Here is a 22,579-nt window from a genome sequence, read left to right as displayed (position 1 = left end):
GAAACCACCAGCCACAGAAAACTTACAGCCTGCAGAAACTGGGAGAAAAAATGAAGGATTCATGCATTCTAAGGAAGTGTGGCTCAATTGGTGCCTATGGCTTTAGAATTCTAGGCTACAGACTTGTGAGAAAATAAATTTCAGTGAATTTAAGCCACCCAGTTTGTGATAATTAGTTATGGTAGTTCTACCCAACTAACAGAGTTAATGGATGTTAGCTATTACTATGTTTGGACAGTATTTTGCACAAAGCATATTTGGTAAATGGGTTGGAATAAATCAAATTGTATTGAATTTGATCTCAAGATGAGTTACTTTCCTTGCTAATGCAATTGGCTTTATTTACTCAGTTACCCTTGGTTATACTACTGGTTTGCTTTTAACCAGTGCTCACTTATACATTAGCTGCACTTTACAAAGCAAAGCATAATCATTTAAGTCTTAACTGATTAGCCAAGGATTATTATCTAATCAGAACTCCAGGTTTCCTCAATCTCAGTCCAGAACCCACCACTGTGGGTTTAAATAAACTAAGTGATCCTAACCTAAAACCACAGTAGTCAAGCTTCAGGCTAAAAAACATGTCTAAGGGTTGGGATTATGCTATATGTCTTATAACTTAAAAGGCAGTAGCACTTTTCATTTTTCCCCAAAATACAATAGTATCATAGCACAGTAACTTGAATTGTGGAAAGTATTGGATTGTAAGAGAAAACGGAATATTATGGCCTGGTATCTTTGAGACTTTGTATAGAAGAGGGAGATTTATAAATACCATGACATTATCTACTCTGATTAAATCTTAGGTGAGACGGCAACTAAGGCCTTAGAAAAACAAATCCTGGCTATAACTCTACTCCCATTCCTAGACTCATCTTCTGGAGGTGAATTGGCTGCCTACTAGGGATTAATTTTAGAAAAAGGATGTTTCAAATTAGCCAGGTCAGTCCCTTCCCCACCGCGTGCTTCCTTTTGGCATAGGACAGAGACACAGTGGCTCCAAGCCCTGCCAGAGGCTAGCCTGTGACAAGTGAGGGGGTAGGCCTTTTGGACCAGCCTAGTCACTCTCCCTACATATTTAGTAGAGGAAGGATGAGGTAGTCAGCCAAGCGCATAACCTCGACAGCAGACTGCAGATTCCTTCCTGCTCCTTCCCAGCATACCACGGCTTCCTTCTGGACCAAGTCCTAAAGACATGGGGCTCTTTCCTTTTTCCTTTATAAAGAACTGATACAAGGTCCTAGGGGCCGGCCAGTGCTGTGGCGTAGCAGGTAAAGCCTGCACCCGCAGTGCCGGCATCCAATATAGGCACTGGTTCAAGTCCTGTCTGCTCTACTTCCGATCCAGCTCTCTGCTGTGGCCTGGGAAAGCAGTAGAAGATGGACCAAGTCCTTGGGCCTCTCCACCCATGTGGGAAACCAAGAAGAAGCTCCTGGCTCCTGGCTTCAGGTCGGCACAACTCCAACTGTTGCAGCCAATTGGGGAGTGAACCAGCGGATGGATGACCTCTCTCTTCCTCTCTCTGTCTCTCCTCTCTCTGTGAAACTCTGACTTTCAAATAAATAAATAAATCTTGAAAAAAAAGAACTGATACATGGTCCCAAGTATGGGTGGGAGGGGGGGACTTCAACATGACCATGGGGTCTGCTACACTGAGACTAATGACCTTAGAGAGACATGGGTCTGGGAAGGGGAGGGATGAGTAATCAAGACAATGTATAGCCTTCAACGAGTAATTAAAGTATTCCATAGTTTTGTGGAGCATGTCAGAGTTTCAACCCTTCTGCCCATGGACTTGACCAGAAATTCCTTGTGCCATATCAGCTGTTGCCACCAAGGCATAATTTCTTAGCTTTCCCCACTATCGTCTTTCCAGCTCTAGTGCCAGAGGGCATAAGGGAAAATTCTGACCTTCCTTATATTGCAGGAGTGAGAAGATCATTGATTGCTGCTATGGACACTAACAGGTTTGTCATTACAACAAAGTGAGGAAAAAAAATTGGGAACAGAGAAATAGTGTGCCCAGGAAAAGAATAGAGGTAGACTTCCTAGAAAAGGAGTCAGGATACCTGATATTTGCTTTTAGCTCAAACTATTATGAAATAGGTACCTTGGGCAAGTTCTTTCTTTTCTCTAAGCTCAAGATACCTTGTATAAAACAGAAATAAGGCCAGCTCCATTCACCTTACAAAGTAGTTACATAAGCAGCTCAACAGAAACAATATACATAAAGGAGTTTTTCGATTTGAGTAGCATCATGCACTTGTGGATGCAGAGGACTTTGGGAGATGTGAAGGTATCCTGCCAGGGACATGTATTACCCCAATCACCACCAAGATTAATTTGGCTCATCAAGCTTATCATGTTCTCTTCTACTTCTTGTACATCTCTCCCAAAACATTCTACATGTTCTCTCTGTATGAAGAAAAGAAGTACTCAGGACCCAGATTTCTGGACATGGACAAATATTTATTTCAAATCCACAAAAGGTCTTAGAGGACATATAGAGTTAATTAGGTTCAAGCAAGCTCTTCTGGAAAAAGTTTCTGGCTTCTGAGAGATACTTTGAGGAATAGCTCATCCATAACATATGGTAAGTCCACAGATGATACCTCAGGAGTATCCAAGTAGCCATCTCTTTTCCTTCTAATTTGTGCAACTCTCATGTGATAACACTGGTCCAAGGCAAAATGATAGCGTATCTGCTTGTATACTCTCCCAAGAGGCATAGCTGGGGTCAGGAGCAGATATGAGACTGAAATACTGCTCCCTAACTATGTTTCATACTCTAGTTAGTGGTAAGTCCTCATCTGGGCCCCTAACAATACAACTTACCAACTGAAGTTTGACATCAATATCAGGAGAAGTGACACGGCATGGTACAACCACCTCGTGGGTCCCAGTAAACACCATAATCACCGATGGTGTATCATAGTAGGTCTGCACAAAGACCTGGCTGTCATCTGTAGGTGTGAGAAATTAAACCCAGGGTAAGGTTGTCATCAGAATAAGAGTCCACAGTTTTCATCTGTTGTTCTGTCATTTTCTACAAAGATAAATTAAGGCTTGGTAAAGGAAATTTATGCAATAAGGGACACAGCCAGCACATGAACCCATATCTCCTTATTTCCAGCCAGTGCTTTACCTACAAGGCCAGCGAACAACACAAGTCTGCTCATCGAGGTCTGTAAGAGAAAGTCATCCTGTTGGTCTTAGTCCCAATCTGTTGAGCCACAAGAGCAATTCAAATCTCATCCACATCATGGTTTTTTTGGCATGTATAAAATATATTACCATCTAAAATCCATACTTCTTTTTCACATATGCATTTTAAAAATATATAGGTTCTCTGCATGTAATAATTATGTCAAAACCACTTTGGGTAATACCCGTAATGATTCAAAGATCAGACATACGATATTTGTATGGCAATGATAATCATCTATTTGAGTACTATGTCTTCCAGTACATGCCCAGATAAATTTTTACTACCCTTTAATAAATGAAAATTCATTTGAATGATCATAAGTGTGCTCAGATTATACGCCCACCTTGCCTTCCCACAGGAAGTCTCAGACTCAGTGAATAATTAACATGGGTACCTGCAATGTAAGCACTTAATATATGGAGAATAAGCAAAATCCTCAGAATCAGCCCTTAAGGCATTTGGATCCAGCTAAAAAGCTCATGAGAGTATTTCAGGCATGGAAAGCCAAGACACTGAGGCAAAAAAAAAAGAAAATGACCTAAATGAAAGATCTCTGCGAGTGAGATCCGAGCAGAAAGAACGGGCCATCAAAGAAGGAGGTACCTTTCTCTGAAGGGAGGAGAGAACTTCCACTTTGACTATGGCCTTGTCTAAGTAAGATCGGAGTTGGTGAACTCAATAGGCTTCCATAGCCTTGGCAACTCATGACAAGAGCCTCGGGTGATTACTGATGTCATAAATAAGAATGTCAATTGTCAAATCAACAACAGGGCTGGCCCTGCGGCTCATTAAGCTAATCCTCTGCCTGCAGCACCAGCACCTCGGGTTGTAGTCCCGGTCAGGGCGCCGGATTTTGTCCCGGTTGCTCCTCTTCCAGTCCAACTCTCTGCCGTGGTCTGGGAGTGCAGTGAAGGGTAGCCCAAGTGCTTGGGCCCTGCGCCTGCATGGGAGACCAGGAGAAGCACCTGGCTCCTGGCTTCGGATCAGCACGGTGCGCCGGCTGCAGCGCGCCAGCCGCAGCGGCCATTGGGGGGTGAACCAAAGGAAGACCTTTCTCTCTGTCTCTCTCTCTCTCACTGTCCTCTGCCTGTCAAAAAAAATCAACAATGGGAGTCACTGTACATCTACTAGCCATGTAGGATCTCTGTCCTTAATGTGTTTTCCAATGTGAAGTAATGCTATAACTAGTACTGAAACAGTATTTTTACACTTTGTGTTTCTGTGTGGGTGCAAACTGTTGAAATCTTTACTTAGTATATACTAAGTTGATCTTCTGTATATAAAGATAATTGAAAATGAATCTGGATGTGAATGGGATGGGAGAGGGAGCGGGAGATGGAGGGTTGTGGGTGGGTAGGAGGTTATGGGGGGAAAAGCCGCTATAATCCAAAAGTTGTACTTTGGAAATTTATATCTATTAAATAAAAGTTGGAGAAAAATAAATAAATAAGTAAATAAATACAAGTAAAAAAAATTTAAAGCCAAAAAAAGAAATAAGCCTTTAGTCATGGATCTTGAAAAATGATCCTGGCTGCCCATATTCCCACCATCTCAATTTTGTCTCTTCAATGGAACCAGTTATTAGAGCATTTCGTATTCCATACTTTGTTGTACCTCAAGATGACCTTTTAAGCACTTCCTAAACACAAATATGATACAAGACAGCTTATAAATCCTCCTGTGTCATCTTCAGTTTCTGGTGCTTTCAAATGTAGAGTCATATCTCAATTTTCCTTCTTCCTCTGCATAAGAACTCTCCTTCAGTAATGTCAGTTCTTCCTGTGGCTTCAGCTATCGATCACACTTATGATTTGTATTCTACTTCTGCAATTTTCCTCAGCCTCCAGTCGTTTTTCTACCTCTGCTCAATAACTATTCCTTAGGATAGTGTACAGCCATCTGGTCTTCCATATTCTAATCCAAGTCAATCATATTGTCTTCCATGCACCCTCCTAATTTCCTCTGTGTGTTAATGGCACCAAATATCTTTCTCTTACCTAGACTGCAAGTATAAAATTAACTTTTCTCCCCCTTAAATTGGCAAAGAGCAGACAGTACTAACACTTACCTTTGATTTTACACAATATGAAAAATGTTTTTACCCTTTTCTCAGATTATGAAACTAAATTCCAGGTCTGAAACAGTTTATCAGTATTTGAAACCAGAACATGGATGGGAAGCCAACAAGATAGGTCTCCCTCAGAGAGGAATGAGAATGACAAAGATCAGTAATGAGGGGGCAGAGTATATATTTCAAAAAGGAACAGATGATGACTGGTGAACAGAGTAGAATAAAAATCACTAAAGTGTGTTTTAAGAAAACTATATTCAAATGCCGTATAACAACTGCAACAGCTACTATTCTACTATATGATCTACTATGTAAAGCAAGTTACATGCATCATCTTGTCTCTCTCTCTCTCTCACTATCCACTCTGCCTGTCAAAAAAAATTACCATAATCAAATTTTAAACCTGCATCATTATACATACTATATATTAAATTCCCAGAATTGTTCATTCTTATAACAACATCTATACCACTTGAACGATGATTTAAAGAAAAGAAAATTGATTTTACATAGATAACAGAGTTGACCCAACTTGTGAAGTCTGTGGTAATGAGCTCCACCTATTTCTGGGACTTCTTTCATGTGTGTGTGTGGGGGGGGGGGGGGTCCTAATTTCAGCCATGCAAAGTCATACCCATGAATAAAAGGGTTTTTAGAAGCAGCTGAATAAGCAAAGGAACTCTATTGAACCCTAGCCCTCTATCTGATCATATTAGCTACAGAGATTTCAGCAACCATAAGGTAGTGCCTATTTCTCCAGAGAATAAGCCCAAAAAATACTAACCACAATGAATCCCTCTGATGGTACACCGGGACCAGCCACATTCAAGTGACCAGATTTTATCAGCTTCTTGGTTTTTTTAAAAGATTTATTATTATTATTTATTTGAAAGCCAGAGTTACAGAGAGAGAGAGGTAGAGGGAGAGAGAAAGAGAGGTCCTCCATCCCAAACTGAAAGAATTTACGTCACTCAATTGGATTCCATTACTCCCACAAGACTTCCTGTTTGGTGTTTTCTGTTTTAGCTTTAAAATAACAACAACTAAATATTTTCCCTGTTTATTTTGAAGCCTTATTCTATGCTGGTCTTTATTTAGAAGTCCAGGATGCACTTGCTTTTCTCAAAAGTCTCTTTCTTTCCTTATATCCCAAATGACAATAACCAAAAACAAAACAAGGGTATACTTAAACCCTCTCTAAACTACCCCTAGAAGATGGTTTGAGAGAATCACAGCAAGAGATGGAAGGAGTCTGGACCTAGAACCATTGCTGGCTATAGTCTATAGAATGTTATATTGTCTCTAGAGATCTAAATCTCTCTATATTCTGATTTCCATTTTTAACACCCAGAGACTGGGAGCTGTATCTCACATCACTTCTGGAAATATGCTATTGCAGTTAGGCCTTTGTTAAACAATAGGAGGTTGAGGACTTGGATAAGATTTCTAAAACCCTTCCAGTTACAATATTTCATTACCTATGGATCCACCATGAAAACCTTTGGTAGATTGTTGTTGAATCAAATTGTAGGTTCAATGGTACTGAACTACATTCAGATAGCAGGAATTAGTTCTGGTGTTTTATAGCATATTCTCTAATTTATGATATATTTCAAAATAACTACATAACAAAAATCCAAAGTTCCCCAACATATGGGAATAATAAATGTTTGAGGAGACAGAAATGCTAATTACTTTGTTTTGATCATTAAAAGTAATATGTGTCATGAACTTAACAGACTTTAGACCTACTATATGATCCAGCCATCTCACTCCTGGGAATTTATGCAAACCAAAATAAATCATTATATGAAAGAGTTATTTGTACCCTCATATTCACTGCAGCACAAGTCACAATAGCAAACATATGGAATCAACCCAGATGTCAGTCAACGCTGACTGGATAACAAAATTGTGTTATATATGCACTATGGAGTACTACTCAGCTGTAAAAAAAATGAAATCCTGTCTTTCACAATAAGATAGTCGCAACTGGAATCCATTATATTTCATAAAATAAGCCAGTCTCAAGTAGACAGATATCACATTTTTCCCCTGATCCAATGTAACTAATAGAGTACCTGAAATGTAATGTATCAGACTGAAACAGACATCTTGAGATTCGATGATTGTTTATAGCCCTTGTCTCTTCCATTGAGGAACAGTGTTTGGTTAGGTTTTTTTCTGTTTTGTCTTCTTTTCCTTCATACTACTTGTTGAGCTCCATTACTTAAAAGAGAGTTAGTTTATGAGCAGTTTAAGTTGTAATAGAGGTCATAGTTTATGACCATTAAGTAAACTGAAAACAGATCATGGTAAAAGTTAAAAAAAGTTACACTGCTAAAGTTTTAATGACCTGTGATTACTTTAAAACTTACTGTATATGGGTGAAATGGTTTCTTTTCCATTCAATTATTGTTTATAGCTGTTGTCTTTATTCCCACTAAGCTAGGGTCTTTTTGCTTTTTATTTGTTAAACTTCTTATTTGGTGAAGTATTAAGTATTTTTATTGTAATGTAATTTTAAAATATATTATCTCAAAAACTAAAAAAGGGGGGGGGAAGAAAAGGGGGTGAGAGAGAGAGGTAGAGGGAGGTAGGGAGGGAATATCATTATGTTCTTAGAATTCTATCTACAAGACACATTGTATCTGTTAAAAACAAAAAAAAAGGAGTTCACGTATAGTGGACACTCAATAAATTAGCTTTTTTTCTATACAATTTATTTCTTATCAATGTTGTATGAAGAATAGATGGAAAAACAGGTATTAACAACACAATACAAATGTTTGGTTACATTACATATTGAAATATGTTCATGTTCTTTCCCTCAAAATGAAAATTTCAGAACTTGCTTCTCAGACATAGGAATGTTGTGTTCTTGGAACCTGTCTCCTCCTGCAAGCCTTAATCTATTATTTTCTGCCCCTTTCCAGCTCTGTTCTCTTGATTAGCCATTTGAAACCCAAGGTCACTGCTTCATCTCACCCCAAATCATTCTTAGTTTGAAAATTCAGGTAGATTATTTCCTACATCATTAAAGAATGAGTTTCTTTATCTTTATGTCTATATCTTTATGTCGATAAAGATAGGAGGGATGCATGCAAACAAAGATTTACCAATGATTTTTCTAGGATTTCCTCAAACCTTGTGAGAAGCATCCATAATGGTTTAGAAGTAAAACCCAAAAAAAAAAAAAAAAAGAGGACTTTCTGTGATAACCCTCAGCACCAGCACATACCTCCAACAGAAGAGAGGTATCTTTCTCTATCTGGTGGGCCTTTCCAGAGTTAGCAGATCCTCCCCTTCACCAATAAGCCTTTCCAAGGCAGTGAGAATAGAAACAATAAATTGGGGTGGCGCTGATGCACAGTGGATTGAAGCTCCAGCCTGCAGTGCATCATCCCATATGGGCGTCAGTTCGAGTCCTGGCAGCTCCATTTCTGATCCAGCTCCCTCCTAGTGTGCCTGGGAAAGCACCGAAGGATGGCCCAAGTGCTTGGGCCCCTGCATCTGCGTGGGAGATCTGGAGGAAGCTCCTGGCTCCTAGGCTACAGATCAGATCAGTTCCAGCTATTGCAGCCATTTGGGGACTGAACTAGCAGATGGAAGACTTTCTCTTTCTATCTCTCTAACTCTCTCTGTAGCTCTGTCTTTCAAATAAATAAAATAAATTTTAAAACTAAGCTGTTGAACATTGTATTTACTTCAGTATTAAGCCTGTGATTATAAAGTAAATTGAAAGTATGTTATCACAAAACTTTTTAAAGTGCATATGATAGAGGGACAAGTGAAGAGAACCAGTTTTCTTCAGTCTCCCTTGCCATTATAAGATGGTGACACTAGAGCCAAAAAGAAGACAACTCCACTCACATCTGATCCAATGGCTGACCAGGTCAGTCCCCAATTAAAGGCTGTCAGAAAATTTACTGTATCCTGAATTCCAGCAAACTGACAGAGACAGAATGCAACCAACTCAGCACAACAAAGCCTTTAGTGGATAATGCTTTGCTTCTCTCAAGAGGAAATGATACTGTATTGGAAGAAGATTACAAGAAGGGCTGGCATTGTGGTGCAGGCCAGCATCCCATATCCGAGTACTGATTCAAGTTCCCACTGCTCTGCTTCCAATCCAGCTCACTGCTAATGCACCTGAGAAAGCAGTGGAAGATGTGCTTGGGCCCCTGTTACCCATGTGGGAGACCCAGATGAAGCTCCTGGCTCCTGGCTCCTGGCTTCAGTCTGACCCAACCCTGGCCATTGCTATCATTTTGGGAGAGAAACAAAAGATGGAAAATCTCTCTCTCTCTCTCTCTTTGTGTGTGTGTGTGTGTGTCCCTCTATCTCCATCACTCTTCCAAATAAACAAATAAATGCTTTTAAAAAGAAATAGAGGATATGGCTGGCCCTGTGGCATAGCAGATAGAGCCACCAAATGCAGTGCCAGCATCCCATTTGGGCGCCAGTTCGGGTCTCAGCTATTCTACTTCCTATCTAGCTCTCTGCTATGGCCTGGGAAAATAGTAGAGGATGACCCAAGTCCTTGGACCCTTGCAACTGTGTGAGAAGACCCGGAGAAAGCTCCTAGCTCCTGGCTTCATATTGGTGCAGCATCAGCCCTTGTGGCCAGTTGAGGAGTGAACCAGCCAGTGGAAGACCTCTCTCTCTCTCTCTCGCTCTCTCTCTCTCTCTCTTTCTCTGCCTCATCTCTCTCTGTGTAACTCTGACTTTCAAATAAATAAATCTTTAGAAAAAAAGAAATAGAAGATTACAAGTGGAAGCCTTCTGCCACTTTCTATCGATGTACCTTTGGATAGGTTAACACTCATCACCATACCTAGGTTTCCTTGAGAGTTAAAAGAACTTTAATTACTTACAAAAAGAGGACATTAGTAACTTTGCCATAACTTTGCAGTAAGAAACCCTGGCAGACATACCTTAACCAAAATTAATATCACCAGTAATGGAATAATTTGATATCATGAGACCCTTGAACATGATGCATTGAGAAGACCATGACATCATTTCTTGATATCCTTAACAAACATGTGTCATCTAAATTTAATCTCAAGACAATAACAGACAAACTCAAATCTAGGGACAGTCTATAAAGTAACAGGCTTGTACTCTTCAAAAGTGTCAAGCTCAGGAAAGACAAAGAGACTGAGAAATTATTACTGATTGAAGGAGACAGAGACATAACAAAATCTGCACCAGAAAAGCACATTAATGGGACAACTGATGAAATATAAGTAAGATTTGTGAGTATATATTAGAGAGAAGGACTGACCCTATTACTTTTCTTAGTTTTATTGAATTTATATTATGTGGCAATATTTGGAGAATCTAGTAAAGACTACATAGCAATTATTTGTCCAATGTGAAGTAATGCTATAACTAGTACTGAAATGGTATTTTACACTTTGTGTTTCTGTGTGGGTGCAACCTGATGAGATCTTTACTAATTATATACTGAATCGTTCTTCTGTATATAAAGATAATTGAAAATGAAAAAAAAACCCTTGGTTTTAAATTGGAAATTGCATAGAAAATTAATCAATTTTTAAAAGATATCTCTGTCCTTAATGTGCTGTACATTGTGATTTAATGCTATAACTAGTACTCCAACAGTATTTTTCACTTTGTGTTGCTATGTGGGTACAAACTGTTGAAATCTTTACTTAATATACACTAAACTGATCTTCTGTATATAAAGAGAATTGAAAATGAATCTTGCAGGTATCATGGTTGGTACTTGAGCAGCAACTTTGGACTCAAGCAGTACAACAGATCCCTGTTGAGCACAGAGCACTACAGCAACTCAGGACTGTGCTTACATCTGCAAAAGAGAAAAGCCTTTATGTCTTGCTTAAATAATTGTTATTTAGGGATTTATGTTACCAATTAACTCCAAAATGGATAAAAACTATTGCTATATTAGAAATATCCATTTACATGGCTGTCTTTCTGCCCACCATCCCCTTACCATACCCCTTACCTTACTTTTTCTTTAAGATTTTATTTACTTATTTGAAAGGTAAAGTTACAGACAGAGAGAGGGAGAGACAGAGAAAAAGGTCTTCCATCCACTGGTTCACTCCCCAAATGGCTGAAATAGCTGGAGCTGTGCTGATCAGAAGCCATGTGGGTGCAGGGGCCCAAGCATTTGGGCCAACTTCCGCTGCTTTCTCAGGCCACAGCAGAGAGCTGGATAGGAAGAAGAGCAGCCGGGAAATGAAGTGGCTCCCATACAGGATTCTGGCACCACAGTCCGAGGCTTAGCCTACTGTGCCACAGAGCCCGCCCCCCAAGGTGCTCCCCTTCTGACCCAGTTTCCTGGTACTGTGCCTGAGAAAGCAGCTGAGGCCCAAGTCTGGGCTGTTACAGCCATTTGGGTAGTGAACAAGGGAGTATAAAACTTTCTCTCTCTCTCTCACTCTCTCGCCTTCCCTCTCTCTCTCTCTCTCTCTCTCACTCTCTCTCTCTTTCTATCCCACTCTGCCTTTCAAACAAACAAAGAAGTCTTGTTTTAAAGAAAAGACTTAGGTAATATAAATGCATATAAATGTATGCAAATAGATTAATACGGATGGCTGAGATGACTGGAAAACAAACTCTTTAAATTTTGCTGATCAAATCTGGCAACCTTATCTGTAAGAATCCAATGAAAGAGGTGTATATATTGAACTTCATTTCTGAGCCTCTAGCAGAGCTGGAGTTAGGTGACTGTGAAGCCTTGCTTGCAGAGGAGGCCCTTACTTGATACATTTTCCTGGGCTGACCTAAGTCAGTTATAATTGGCCAGAGCTAGGTAAACCAAGTAATGAAACATCCTGGGAAAGGCAGGAGGTCTCAAATCAAAATCCATAAAAGGTCTTGGCCCCTAGGTTTTCATAGAGCATTCAATTTCAGCTTGACTCTGTGACATGAAACCCATTTGAAGCCAGGTGCCCCTAAGAATGCTGACAGCATTAGAAACAGTGGCTTCCCAACATCCAATATACAGCCTGGGCAGGGAGGAAAGGAAGCAATGGAGCCAAGAGAGACAGATATAATTCAAACACTTTCAATGTGTATGAGTCTTGAAGATCTGAACTCTTTACATAAGCATTCTTCTATCTCAGTTGCCAAGCAGAGAGTTAAGACTGCATGGATATTCACGGTGCTCCTGAGCCAGAGGCCTTGAGATAAAAGGAATTTAGAAACCATATAACAGGGAGAACTTGTAAGAGCTGGGGTTCCACAAGTATTTTCTTGACTAAGAGACCAGTAGAGCTGGAAGATTCCATAAGGACCAACTAGTTGAGCTAATTCAAGCTTCTTTAGAGTGGGGAAAACTTAGACTCAGGGGAGTCTAAGTTTTTTGACAGGCAGAGTGGACAGTGAGAGAGAGAGACAGGGAGAAAGGTCTTCCTTTTGCCGTTGGTTCACCCCTCAATGGCCACTGCAGCCGGCGGCACTGTGCCAATCCGAAGCCAGGAGCCAGGTGCTTCTCCTGGTCTCCCATGCAGGAGCAGGGCCCAAGGACCTGGGCCATCCTCCACTGCCTTCCCAGGCCATAGCAGAGAGCTGGACTGGAAGAGAAGCAACTGGGACAGAATCCGGCACCCCAACCAGGACCAGAACCTGGAGTACCGGCACCGCAGGCAGAGGATTAGCCTATTGAGCCGCGGCGTTGGCCAATAACATGCTTAAGTTCACATCAGAAGTCCTTCGATGTATTTCTCCAGAGGTTTGTTCCAGTAATTTGATCTGCAGTGCCTGAACCATGAAAACATGCACATATAAGTTACAGAGGGCCTTGAGATGCCTGTAGAAATCTCAGAATAGCTAGGATATTAGCAGCTAATACCAAAAGGAAATAGATTGGGCAAAGAGCAGCACTTTCCACACTATTTCTGAAGCAGTGAAATCCTTCTTATATATTAGATTGTTATTGACCACTAAACTCAGAGCATTTATTATATACTCATCTGTAATCTTTCTTTCTTTCCTTCCTTCTTTCTTTTTTTCTGATAAGAACATTTTGCATCTATCCTTTTAGTAAATCTCAAGTACTTAAGTATATAGTACAGTATTGTCAACTATATCACCATGCTGTACATAAGATCCTAAGAGTTCATTTATCATGTATAGCTAAAAGTTTGAATGCTTTGACTGAACTCTCAGCCACTGGCAACTTCCATTCTACTCTCCACCCCTATAAGTTTGACTATTCTAGATTCCACAAACATGTGACACTATGCAGTACTGATCTTTCTATGCAAAGATTCATGCATGCATTCTTTCTTTAAAAGACTCATTTATTTTTAATTGAAAAAGTAAAGAGAGAGAGACAGAGAGAGAGAGAGAGAGAGAGAGAGAGAGAGAGAGAGAGAATGAATCTTCCATACACTAGTTTACTCCCCAAATACCCACAATAGGGACAGCTCTGTGGCATAGCAGGGAAAGCTGTCGCTTGCAGTGCTGGCATCCCATATGAGCACTGGTTCGAGTCCTGGATGCTTCACTTCCTATGCAGCTCTCTGCTATGTCCTGGAAAAGCAGAAGATGGCCCAAATCCCTGGGCCCCTGCACCCACGTCAGAGACCAGGAAGAAGCTCAGATCGGCACAGCTCTAGTAATTGCAGCCATTGGGGAGCGAACCAGTGGATGGAAGACCTCTCTCTCCCTACCCCTCTGCCTCTGCCTCTCTGTAACACTGACTTTCAAATAAATAAATAAATATTTTTTTAAAAAATGCCCATAATAGCTAGGGCTGGGCTAGGCTGAAACCTGGAGCCATAAACTCCATCTGGGTCTCCTCCAAGAGTAACAGGAATCCAAGCACTTGGACAATCATCTACTACCTTCCCAGGTATATTAGCTGAAAGTTGGATAGGCAGCAGAGTAGCCAACACTTGAACCAGAGTCTTAACATGAGATGCAGGCATGCCAAATAGCAGCTCAACCCATTGCACCATGATATCTACCCTTAATACATTCTTAACATAGGGTAAGACCTTAAAATAATCTACCATCCCTTTTATCTGATATATAATAGTCCTTCCTGCCATGTGATTGTCCTAGTCTCTTTTACTTCACTACCTTTGAGCAAAAGCCTTTTTCCATCTTTGAACAGGCTTGTTTGGGAAAAACTCATCCTTATATAGAGTCTAGGTCCTAGTTTATCCTATAGAAAGCCTTCATGAAATACACTTTAGCAGACCCAGTTGCATTACTCAAGGGTTCTCCTTGGGAGATCTTCCCTTCCATCCATTTCTGTTCTCCAGAAAGCACCATCAAAAGGAGTATCAGAAAGCTCAGCACCTCTAAGAAGTTCCAGCCCCTTTCTAGCCTGAGTCAAATATCAGGCTCTTTATTCTCACTCCCAAGTCTGGATGAGTAGCACAAGTCAACAGAAAAAGGTTCAAAATTCATCCCAACCTTAAGTGAGAGTTAATGTTTGGAGAGCACAGGATGAAGCCAGACTCCTCGCTTTGGCATTCTATCCCACACTCTCAATTTGACTCCAACATCCAAGTCCCAGTCTTTTTACCTGCCAAACCCCTTGCCTCCTAGCAGACTGATCTTTCCCCTGCTCATAAACTTTCTTGATGACTACATCTATTCAATTCACCATTACCCTTCTCTGATTATGATACCCCCTCATTCTCTGTGATTCATCTTAGAGCAGATGAAGTTGTTCTAATAGGTATAACACAGTGACAGTAGCCCATATTTGTAACTGGAGGACAATCTACCGGTTATAAAACACTTTTGTATGGCTTGTGTTGTGACCATGAAGTGACTGGCTTTGGACTGAAATGCATTATACACAATACACATTCTCTATAATTCTTATGAAATGTTTGAATTTTATTGATAAGAAAATGAAGGCTGGAGAAATTAAGTCACATGCACAGGTCTCTTAGGTAAGGAGCAGTGGATTCAGAACTAGAACACAAGTCTACTAGCCTAAGTCAACTCCCATCTCACCCTAATCTCCTTTATGATTCCTTATACCTACTTAGCCTATGTTTCTGAAAAATCATCAAGGACTGTAGATTAGAATTCAACTCTTTTTTTTAAATTTTATTTAAGGTACACAAATTGCATATATAATGATTTAGGAACGTAGTGATACTTTCCACCCTACCTTTCCTCCAACCCACTCTCCCCGCACTTCTTCCTCCTCCCTCTCTTAATCCCCACTCTTAATTTTTACAAAGATCTGTTTTCAGTTTACTTTATACTCATAAAATTAACCCTACATTAAGTAGAGTTCAACAACAAATATTATGAAGGACAGAACAAGGTTCCGCAATAGTAAAAACAAGGGCTGTAAACAATAAACAATCATCGAGAACTCAAGATTTATACTTGGCCAAGCTTGGTGTTGATGGAGATTTGTACTGCCAGTAAATCTATTAGGAAGGCAGAACATAACTCAGCACAAGGACTGGTGTTTAGGAGTACTGAAGGCTCCTGAGAAGTGCCCAAAGGAGCAACCATCCAGGACAAAGAACCACAAGTCAGAGGTACTAAAGTGGAGACCTGGAGGTTGAGAGCCCTTCCTCTTCATCTAGAGGTAGAGGAAGAGCAAGTCAAGCTCCTCGGTAGCTTGTCAAGGGCATATATCTTTTCCCAACACTTTCCTTTTAATACAGCTCTTTCAACTGTTTCCAAGCAAGACTGGCTAAGGAATAAGGACCATAGTTACTCCAGGAGGAAACAACTACCAAGGAAAACAGAGTGAGACCTCATATTGCCAGTTTGGTGTTACTGAAATGGAAAGGAGAAATCTGTAGTTGACGAAGTGGGAACTCACCCAATCTGTCAAATGAGAAAGTTGAGCTACAAGGTCTTGCTAGCTCCACCAGAGTTTGAGGCCACATGTACTTGTCAGTATTTGATTAAAAGCCAAGCGTCTGGTACCATGTTGCCTTGATTGAGATCATGGCTCCACCACTTCATAGTGTTATGACCTGAGGCAAATTGCTTAATCTCTCTGTGCCTCAGGTTTTCCATTTGTAAAATGAGTATCTTAATAGCATTGAAATTTCAGGACCGCTATGAAGATTAAATGAGGCTAAAATAAATGAAGCACTTGGAACAGTGGATAACACATGTAAGTAGTGCATAAATGTCAGCACAGTAATGAATGTGAACACAAACCCTGGAGCCACACTGCGTGGATTTAATTCCCAGCCCTGTCATGTACTGCATGATCTTGGGAAATCATTTAACCTCAGTATGCTTCAGTTTCCTCATATACAAAATGATGATAATACTAATGTACACCTCATAGGATTACTATGAGTATTAAATGAATTAATACAGATAAAGTACTTAGAGCATTGCCTGGCAAATAGTAAGTATTGCATATGCATTTTCTTTCATTAGAAGTATTGTTTGGAATCCCTTGGACCAAATTCACATGATTTTTCTTGTTTTTGAAGTCAGTGATTTAAAAAAAATTCACCTTTGTAAAGAATGGGGTAGTTTAGACACAACAGGGATGTCATGAACAGAAATCAGAAAAAAAGATATGTTCTTGCCTATCATCTTCTTCCTTCTCTTTATCCTCTTCACAGAAAGTCACTGTAACCTGTTCCAAGGTTACTAAGGGTTTTAGGTATCTAGATATCCAGCAAGAAGGCAAAATCCTTCAGCCTAAATACAAGAATACCCACTCACCTTTGACATACACGTACACATTGGTCTTGCCATTAGGATCCTCAGTGTCATCAACGTCCTTATAGCTACATGTAAAGTAGCCAGTGTCACCAGCTTCTGTGTGGAAAATGGTGAGCTGATTGCAAGTGACACTGGGGTTATCAGCACAAGGGTGCTCCAAGATGCGGGCCCGACTCCCTGCAGGCTCACTGCCCCAGGTCCAGATCATGGCAGCCAATCCTCTGAGAATGCAACACACAAAAAAGCATGTAGGTCAGGCCTTGATGTGACAGTGAAGAAGCAACCTTACCCCAGCCCTTTAACCTTAGTTCTGAAGAGGAAGCTCTTGCAAATAGTTTGGTGCCCATGAGAGGATTGGCACTGGAACACAACTGTGGGCTTGAGGGGCATCTGAAACCTAACTAGGATCCAAAAACACGAGTCAAGACTTTGTCTCTCTCCTCCACTGCAGCTCTTCTCTTCAATTTTCATCTCCCCCAAAAGCTCATTCTACCAATAGGTGGGCTTTGGAGTTTTTGACGATAAACACTTAAAGGTATGAGGAAAACTGAATTAAGTGATTTCTGAGTTCCTTTCCGGCTCTACTGTTTCGACTTGGCAAGTGAGGACACCAAGGCTCAGGAAGGTAAAGGGCTTTGCCCAGTAATCTTCTGGAACTATCAAAACTTAAAAGTCTTAAATTCTCAATCTAGGTTTTATTTTTTCCATTATATTTCATTGCCTCACTGAATTTTAAAATATTTTCTAGGAAATGTGTTCTGAAATGATATATGGCTGGATTACACTCCTTGCATTCCATGGGAAGGGACCTGGAACAAATTTAAGCTTAAATACACTGCATCTCTTCCATATGTGGACAAAATGAATGGACCCTAAATCCTTATCCCACCAAGGCTTATTCTTTCCTTTTTCCTACATTCTCACAGCAAGAAAAAAATGTGGTGCAATAACTAAAAAATAATGAGAAAGAAAAAAGAATTTGGATATTGAGTCTCAGCACTATCACTGTTTTTTGTGGCTTTTAGTTATTTAAGTTTCTAGGTCTCAGGTTCCTTATCTGTAAAACAGGAGTAGCAATCCTTCTCTCTTGTTGGTGTTGTTAAGAATAATTAAGATATGTTATGAGAAAGAACTTTGTCAAAGCAAGCCATCAAAATATATAGGAGACAGTAGGCGAGCTGGAGCCAGGTGTGACTCCAATTCTCACATCAATGATACCTTTTCTCCACATTATATCATTGTACCTCCAGCATTCACACATTTGGTAGAACACTGTCCATCATGGCTAATGTCATTGAAGTGAGAAAAAAGCAGACCACGAATAAGCATGGGGAGCAATTGCTCACTTTGAACACCTTCCCCAAAAGAGAAGTGTTTTCCACCATTTTGAAAAGGTGGATAACCACGACTATGGTTAAAATTGTTAGAAAGTCCATACAGGGGAGGGGCGGTTCTTATGAAAAAGCAATGAGTAAACAAGATAAAGAAAGGGGTTTGGTAAACAGCAACATCGCAGAACCTGTCCCCCAGGCTCCTGAACCCTGAGATCTGAAATAGGATGTGCCTCAGTTAAGTGAGAGGGGAAAAATTTCAAATCAAGTTCTTTAGCATGGCTCTTCTGTCCTAACCATTGGCTGTTCTCTAACTACCACTAGAGGTTCTTTCTACTTTTACTCTGACCTCTATAGGGCATGCCTGGCCCCGTTCTGAGGTACTCAACTGAGTGCCGTGAGAGCCACGCTGACTTAAAGTAAGTTATATTCAGGCCTCCCCTTTATGGACTGAGTTGTGTATTATTCAAATTTGTATGTTTAAGCCCTAACCTCTAGTACATGATAACATGACCATATTTGGAGATAGGGCATTTTAAGAGGTGACTGAGTTAAAATGAGGTCATCAGGGTGGGCCTTTATCCAATCTGATTGGTGTCCTTTTAAGAAGAGGAAATTAGGACATACAGAGAGACATAGGGGATATGTACACACAGAGAAAATGCTATGTGAAGAAAATGAAAAGGCAGACATCTGCAAACCAAGCAGAAAGGAGAACTACTCAACCAATACCTCATCTTGGGTTTCTCGCTTCCAGAACTATGCAAAAATATACTCCTGTTTTAAGCCACTCAGTCTGTAGGACTGTATTATGATAACCCTAGAAAACTAACATACCTTCTGTACCAGGCCCAGCTGCCATCTGAAACTCTTGTCTTTGTTGAGCCTTGGAATCATGAGAATGTGTTCCTATAGTTGCCATTTTCTGACTCCTTGTTGCCTCACCTGACTAGAGTCTCAATCCTACCTTTTAGAGCCAAGAGGCCAAATTGGTTTTCATACCTGCATGCTCTGTGCTTCTAATTGCTTTGCATAACATCCCTAGTCTTACCCAATGTGGACTGCAAAATCCTCACCTAGGAACAACCCACATGGTCTTCCCTGTCCCCAACACAGGGAAGTTGACAAGCAGGTAGCCTCTTGTGTTTCAGGAAAAGGTAAAAGGTTTCTACAAAGGGCAACATTAAAATGTTAGGCTTTTCAAGTCTCTGTTAAAATATTATACTTATTTTCAAACCCTTTAAAAATGGAAACACATTCTTAGTTTATACATCCTAAAATAATTGGCTACAAGTTGTTGATTCCCACAATCCAAGCACTGATAGAATGCTCAAATTCCTTCTGCAGAATCTTAACCTTAGTTCCAATTCCTCTAGTGATGGCAAACTCCTAACATTCTTTCCCCTCAAGGTAGCCCGCTTTATCACCAATGAAATCTCTGATGGTTTTGGTTTCAAAATAAGAAAAAAATTTTGTGTCCACTGGAGTTTAACTTCCAATGCCTCTAAAAGGAATTAGTAGAAATATGTTTTATCAGAATAATCAACCACCAGTTAGGCATGCACTGGATGAGCAGATTTAATGAAAATGTGGCACATGACCATTTGGTTAATAAAGAAGGGGTGGCCAAGATACGAAGATCTTTAGAGGGACTAGCCATGGTAAGGATAGCAAATATAAAGGTCTAGAATGTGTAGCCTTTAGGGGGTGCAGCAAGGAGGACTCTGGCCATGTGAGATCATACACCACACATCTGATTCTAAGCTCCTATCTCTAAAGATCTGCCAGTATCCTTCTTGAATATTGGTTTGAGCCCGATTAGACACATGTGAAAATATTCCAGCAAGAGCAATAGAATTCAGGAGACTCTGATAGCCAATTCTCGGGCTTGGGACTGAGCAGTTAGATGTTTACAGTGACTAGATCCCCTAGTCCTGGTAATTTTCTGGGGAGAATGACAGCATTCTGAAAATCCTGGACTTTCTCACAGGCTGACTCAGTGCTATAACATGCCGTATTTGTCAGCCAGAACTTCAAAGGCCTGTTATTTAAAGTTTGGGAACTTCGACAATGTGCAAAGGAAACATTACCAAGACACAACTGAAAAAAGTGACACAACTCCAACATGAAGAAGCATAGTCAGTCTCAGCTGCAGCTGGGCAAAAGAGTGTGAGTTCATCCTGTTTCGTGGACTTGCCAAGCCTCAGTAACTATGGATAGTTGCAGGTATATTGGCACAATGGAAAATCCACAGGCTTAGGAATCAAGAGTTCTGGGTTCTAGCGTTGGAATCTTATGCAAATCCCTTCTCTTACCCAGGCCTTATTATTGTCATTTGTGAAGTAGAGCTTATGGAACTTAGTAGATTTAAGTTTTGAACTTAGAGGATTTAAGATTTATTGTGAAGATTTAATGAGTCAATCCATGTAAATTACTTAGAACAAAGCTTAGCACAGAATAAGTACCAAAGCAATGATAATGTTAGCAGCAATATCTGTCATGACCATCATCCCTGAATCTTTTTGTTTCTACTCATACTCCAATCTATCATAAAATCCTGTGAGCCTTAACTTCAAATCTATTGAGAGCCTAACCAATGCTCATTCCCTCCACTGTGGGCATCCTGGTCAGAGCCCTCTTTGTCTCTTAACTGGATTACATTAGTAGCCTCCTAACATTTGACCCCCTGTACCTGATATCCTTCAAAGCAACCAGAATGAGATTTATCATGTGAAATATATTAAGTCATGCCATCCTCCTGCTTAATTTTTCCAATGGTTTCTCACAACACTCAGAATAAATTCAAAACCCTTACTGTAGTCTACCACAGGGCTGTTACCCCTCTATAGCCTATTGTCCTAGCGTCCTATCATTTATTTTGTTCCAGCCATCCCATCCTCCTTGGTGCTCCTTGACAGGCCAAGCTTGTTCCTATATCAAGGTCATTTCATTTTTGCCATTTCTTCTCTCTGTAAAACTCCTCCTCCAAATACTTGTGTGGCTCCCTCCTTCACTCTATGTTCAAATGACACTTCTACTCTGACCAACCTGTTTGAAGAAATATCTCATCACTTTTTTAAATTTATTTGACAGAGTTAGACAGTGAGAGAGAGTGACAGAGAGAAAGGTCTTCCTTCCGTTGGTTCACCCCTCAAATGGCCGCTATGGCTGGAGTTACGCCGATCCCAAGCCAGGAGCCAAGTGCTCCCTCCTGGTCTCCCATGCAGGTGCAGGAGCCCAAGCACTTGGGCCATCCTTCACTGCCCTCCAGGGGCACAGCAGAGAGTTGGACTGGAAGAGGAGCAACCAGGACTAGAACCTGGCACCCATATGGGATGCCGGCGCCGCAGTTGGAGGATTAACCAAGTGAGCCATGGTACCAGCCTCTCCTCTTCACTTTTAACACCTTTACCCTGGTACTTCTCCACAGTATTTTGTCATATTTTAATATACATTTTTTTCTTTATCATGTTTAATGTTTTGTCTCTCCTATAAAAATGTCAGCTCTAAAAGGGCAGGAATATTTGACCATTTTGTTCAGTGTCATATCATCTTCACCTTAGTCCAGTGCCTAGCAGGTGCTAACTAAATACTTGTTGAATTCATATATGAGGATAACAGTCCATTTTTATGTCTGATCCATGGAATTTATGTGGAATTAAATAAGTCAGGTACTAAAAACATCTTTGAAAGATGTATAGTCCAACTTCTAAGACAGTGTTTAATGTTATTCTTTTTTCCTAAATTTCCTTCTTTCCAAATAGTTCCTGACATTTCCAGTTAAGAGTTCTTGCTCCCTTCAACTTAGACTTTGAGAGAATTTGTCTTTTTCATTCAACTATGAGGTGATCCTCTAGAAGCACAATATGTCTTACCCAGGTGTGCAAATATAGCCATTGTCACCACTAGCCAGAACATGGTTCCTGCTTAATTAAAAACACAATAAATTCTTCTTTTAGTTATTAATTTATTATTTGATACTAAGGGTAAGGATTACAATTTGTCTACATCAACAAACTGTTTTCCATACAATTACTGAGGAAGTGTATACATGAACCAGTAAAAAATATACATCTAAAATCATTTAAATGTGTTAGGTAATGAACATTCAAAAATTCATTTGAGTATAGTGGAAATAAAATAACAGCCCTGCACATGTCCAGTTGTGTAAACTTGGGCAAATATTGTCACCATTTCAGACCCCAATTTTCCCATTTGTATAGTGGTTGAGAAGAGCTCCCTGTATTTCACAATCCTTCTGAGACATTACTTGTGGCTTCACAAACCATA

The 22,579-nt window shown here is 40.2% G+C and overlaps 1 protein-coding gene across 1 annotated transcript in view; it reads right to left on the bottom strand.

Annotated features, from left to right (window-relative positions):
- The window catches only part of LOC133752763 (vascular endothelial growth factor receptor kdr-like), a 301,002-nt gene that overhangs the window by 178,863 nt on the left and 99,560 nt on the right, over nt 1-22,579 (bottom strand). Inside the window, exons 5-6 of the mRNA XM_062183099.1 lie at nt 16,959-17,179; nt 2,836-2,963 (exon numbers count right to left, since the gene is read on the bottom strand). Of these exons, the coding sequence (XP_062039083.1) occupies nt 2,836-2,963; nt 16,959-17,179 (349 nt within the window). The remainder of the gene's footprint in view (nt 1-2,835; nt 2,964-16,958; nt 17,180-22,579) is intronic.

The sequence above is a fragment of the Lepus europaeus genome, chromosome X (genome assembly GCF_033115175.1).
Source record: "Lepus europaeus isolate LE1 chromosome X, mLepTim1.pri, whole genome shotgun sequence".
Classification (NCBI taxonomy): domain Eukaryota; kingdom Metazoa; phylum Chordata; class Mammalia; order Lagomorpha; family Leporidae; genus Lepus; species Lepus europaeus.
The sequence above is the reverse complement of the archived record's forward strand: the minus strand, read 5'-3'. Positions and strand labels throughout refer to the sequence as shown.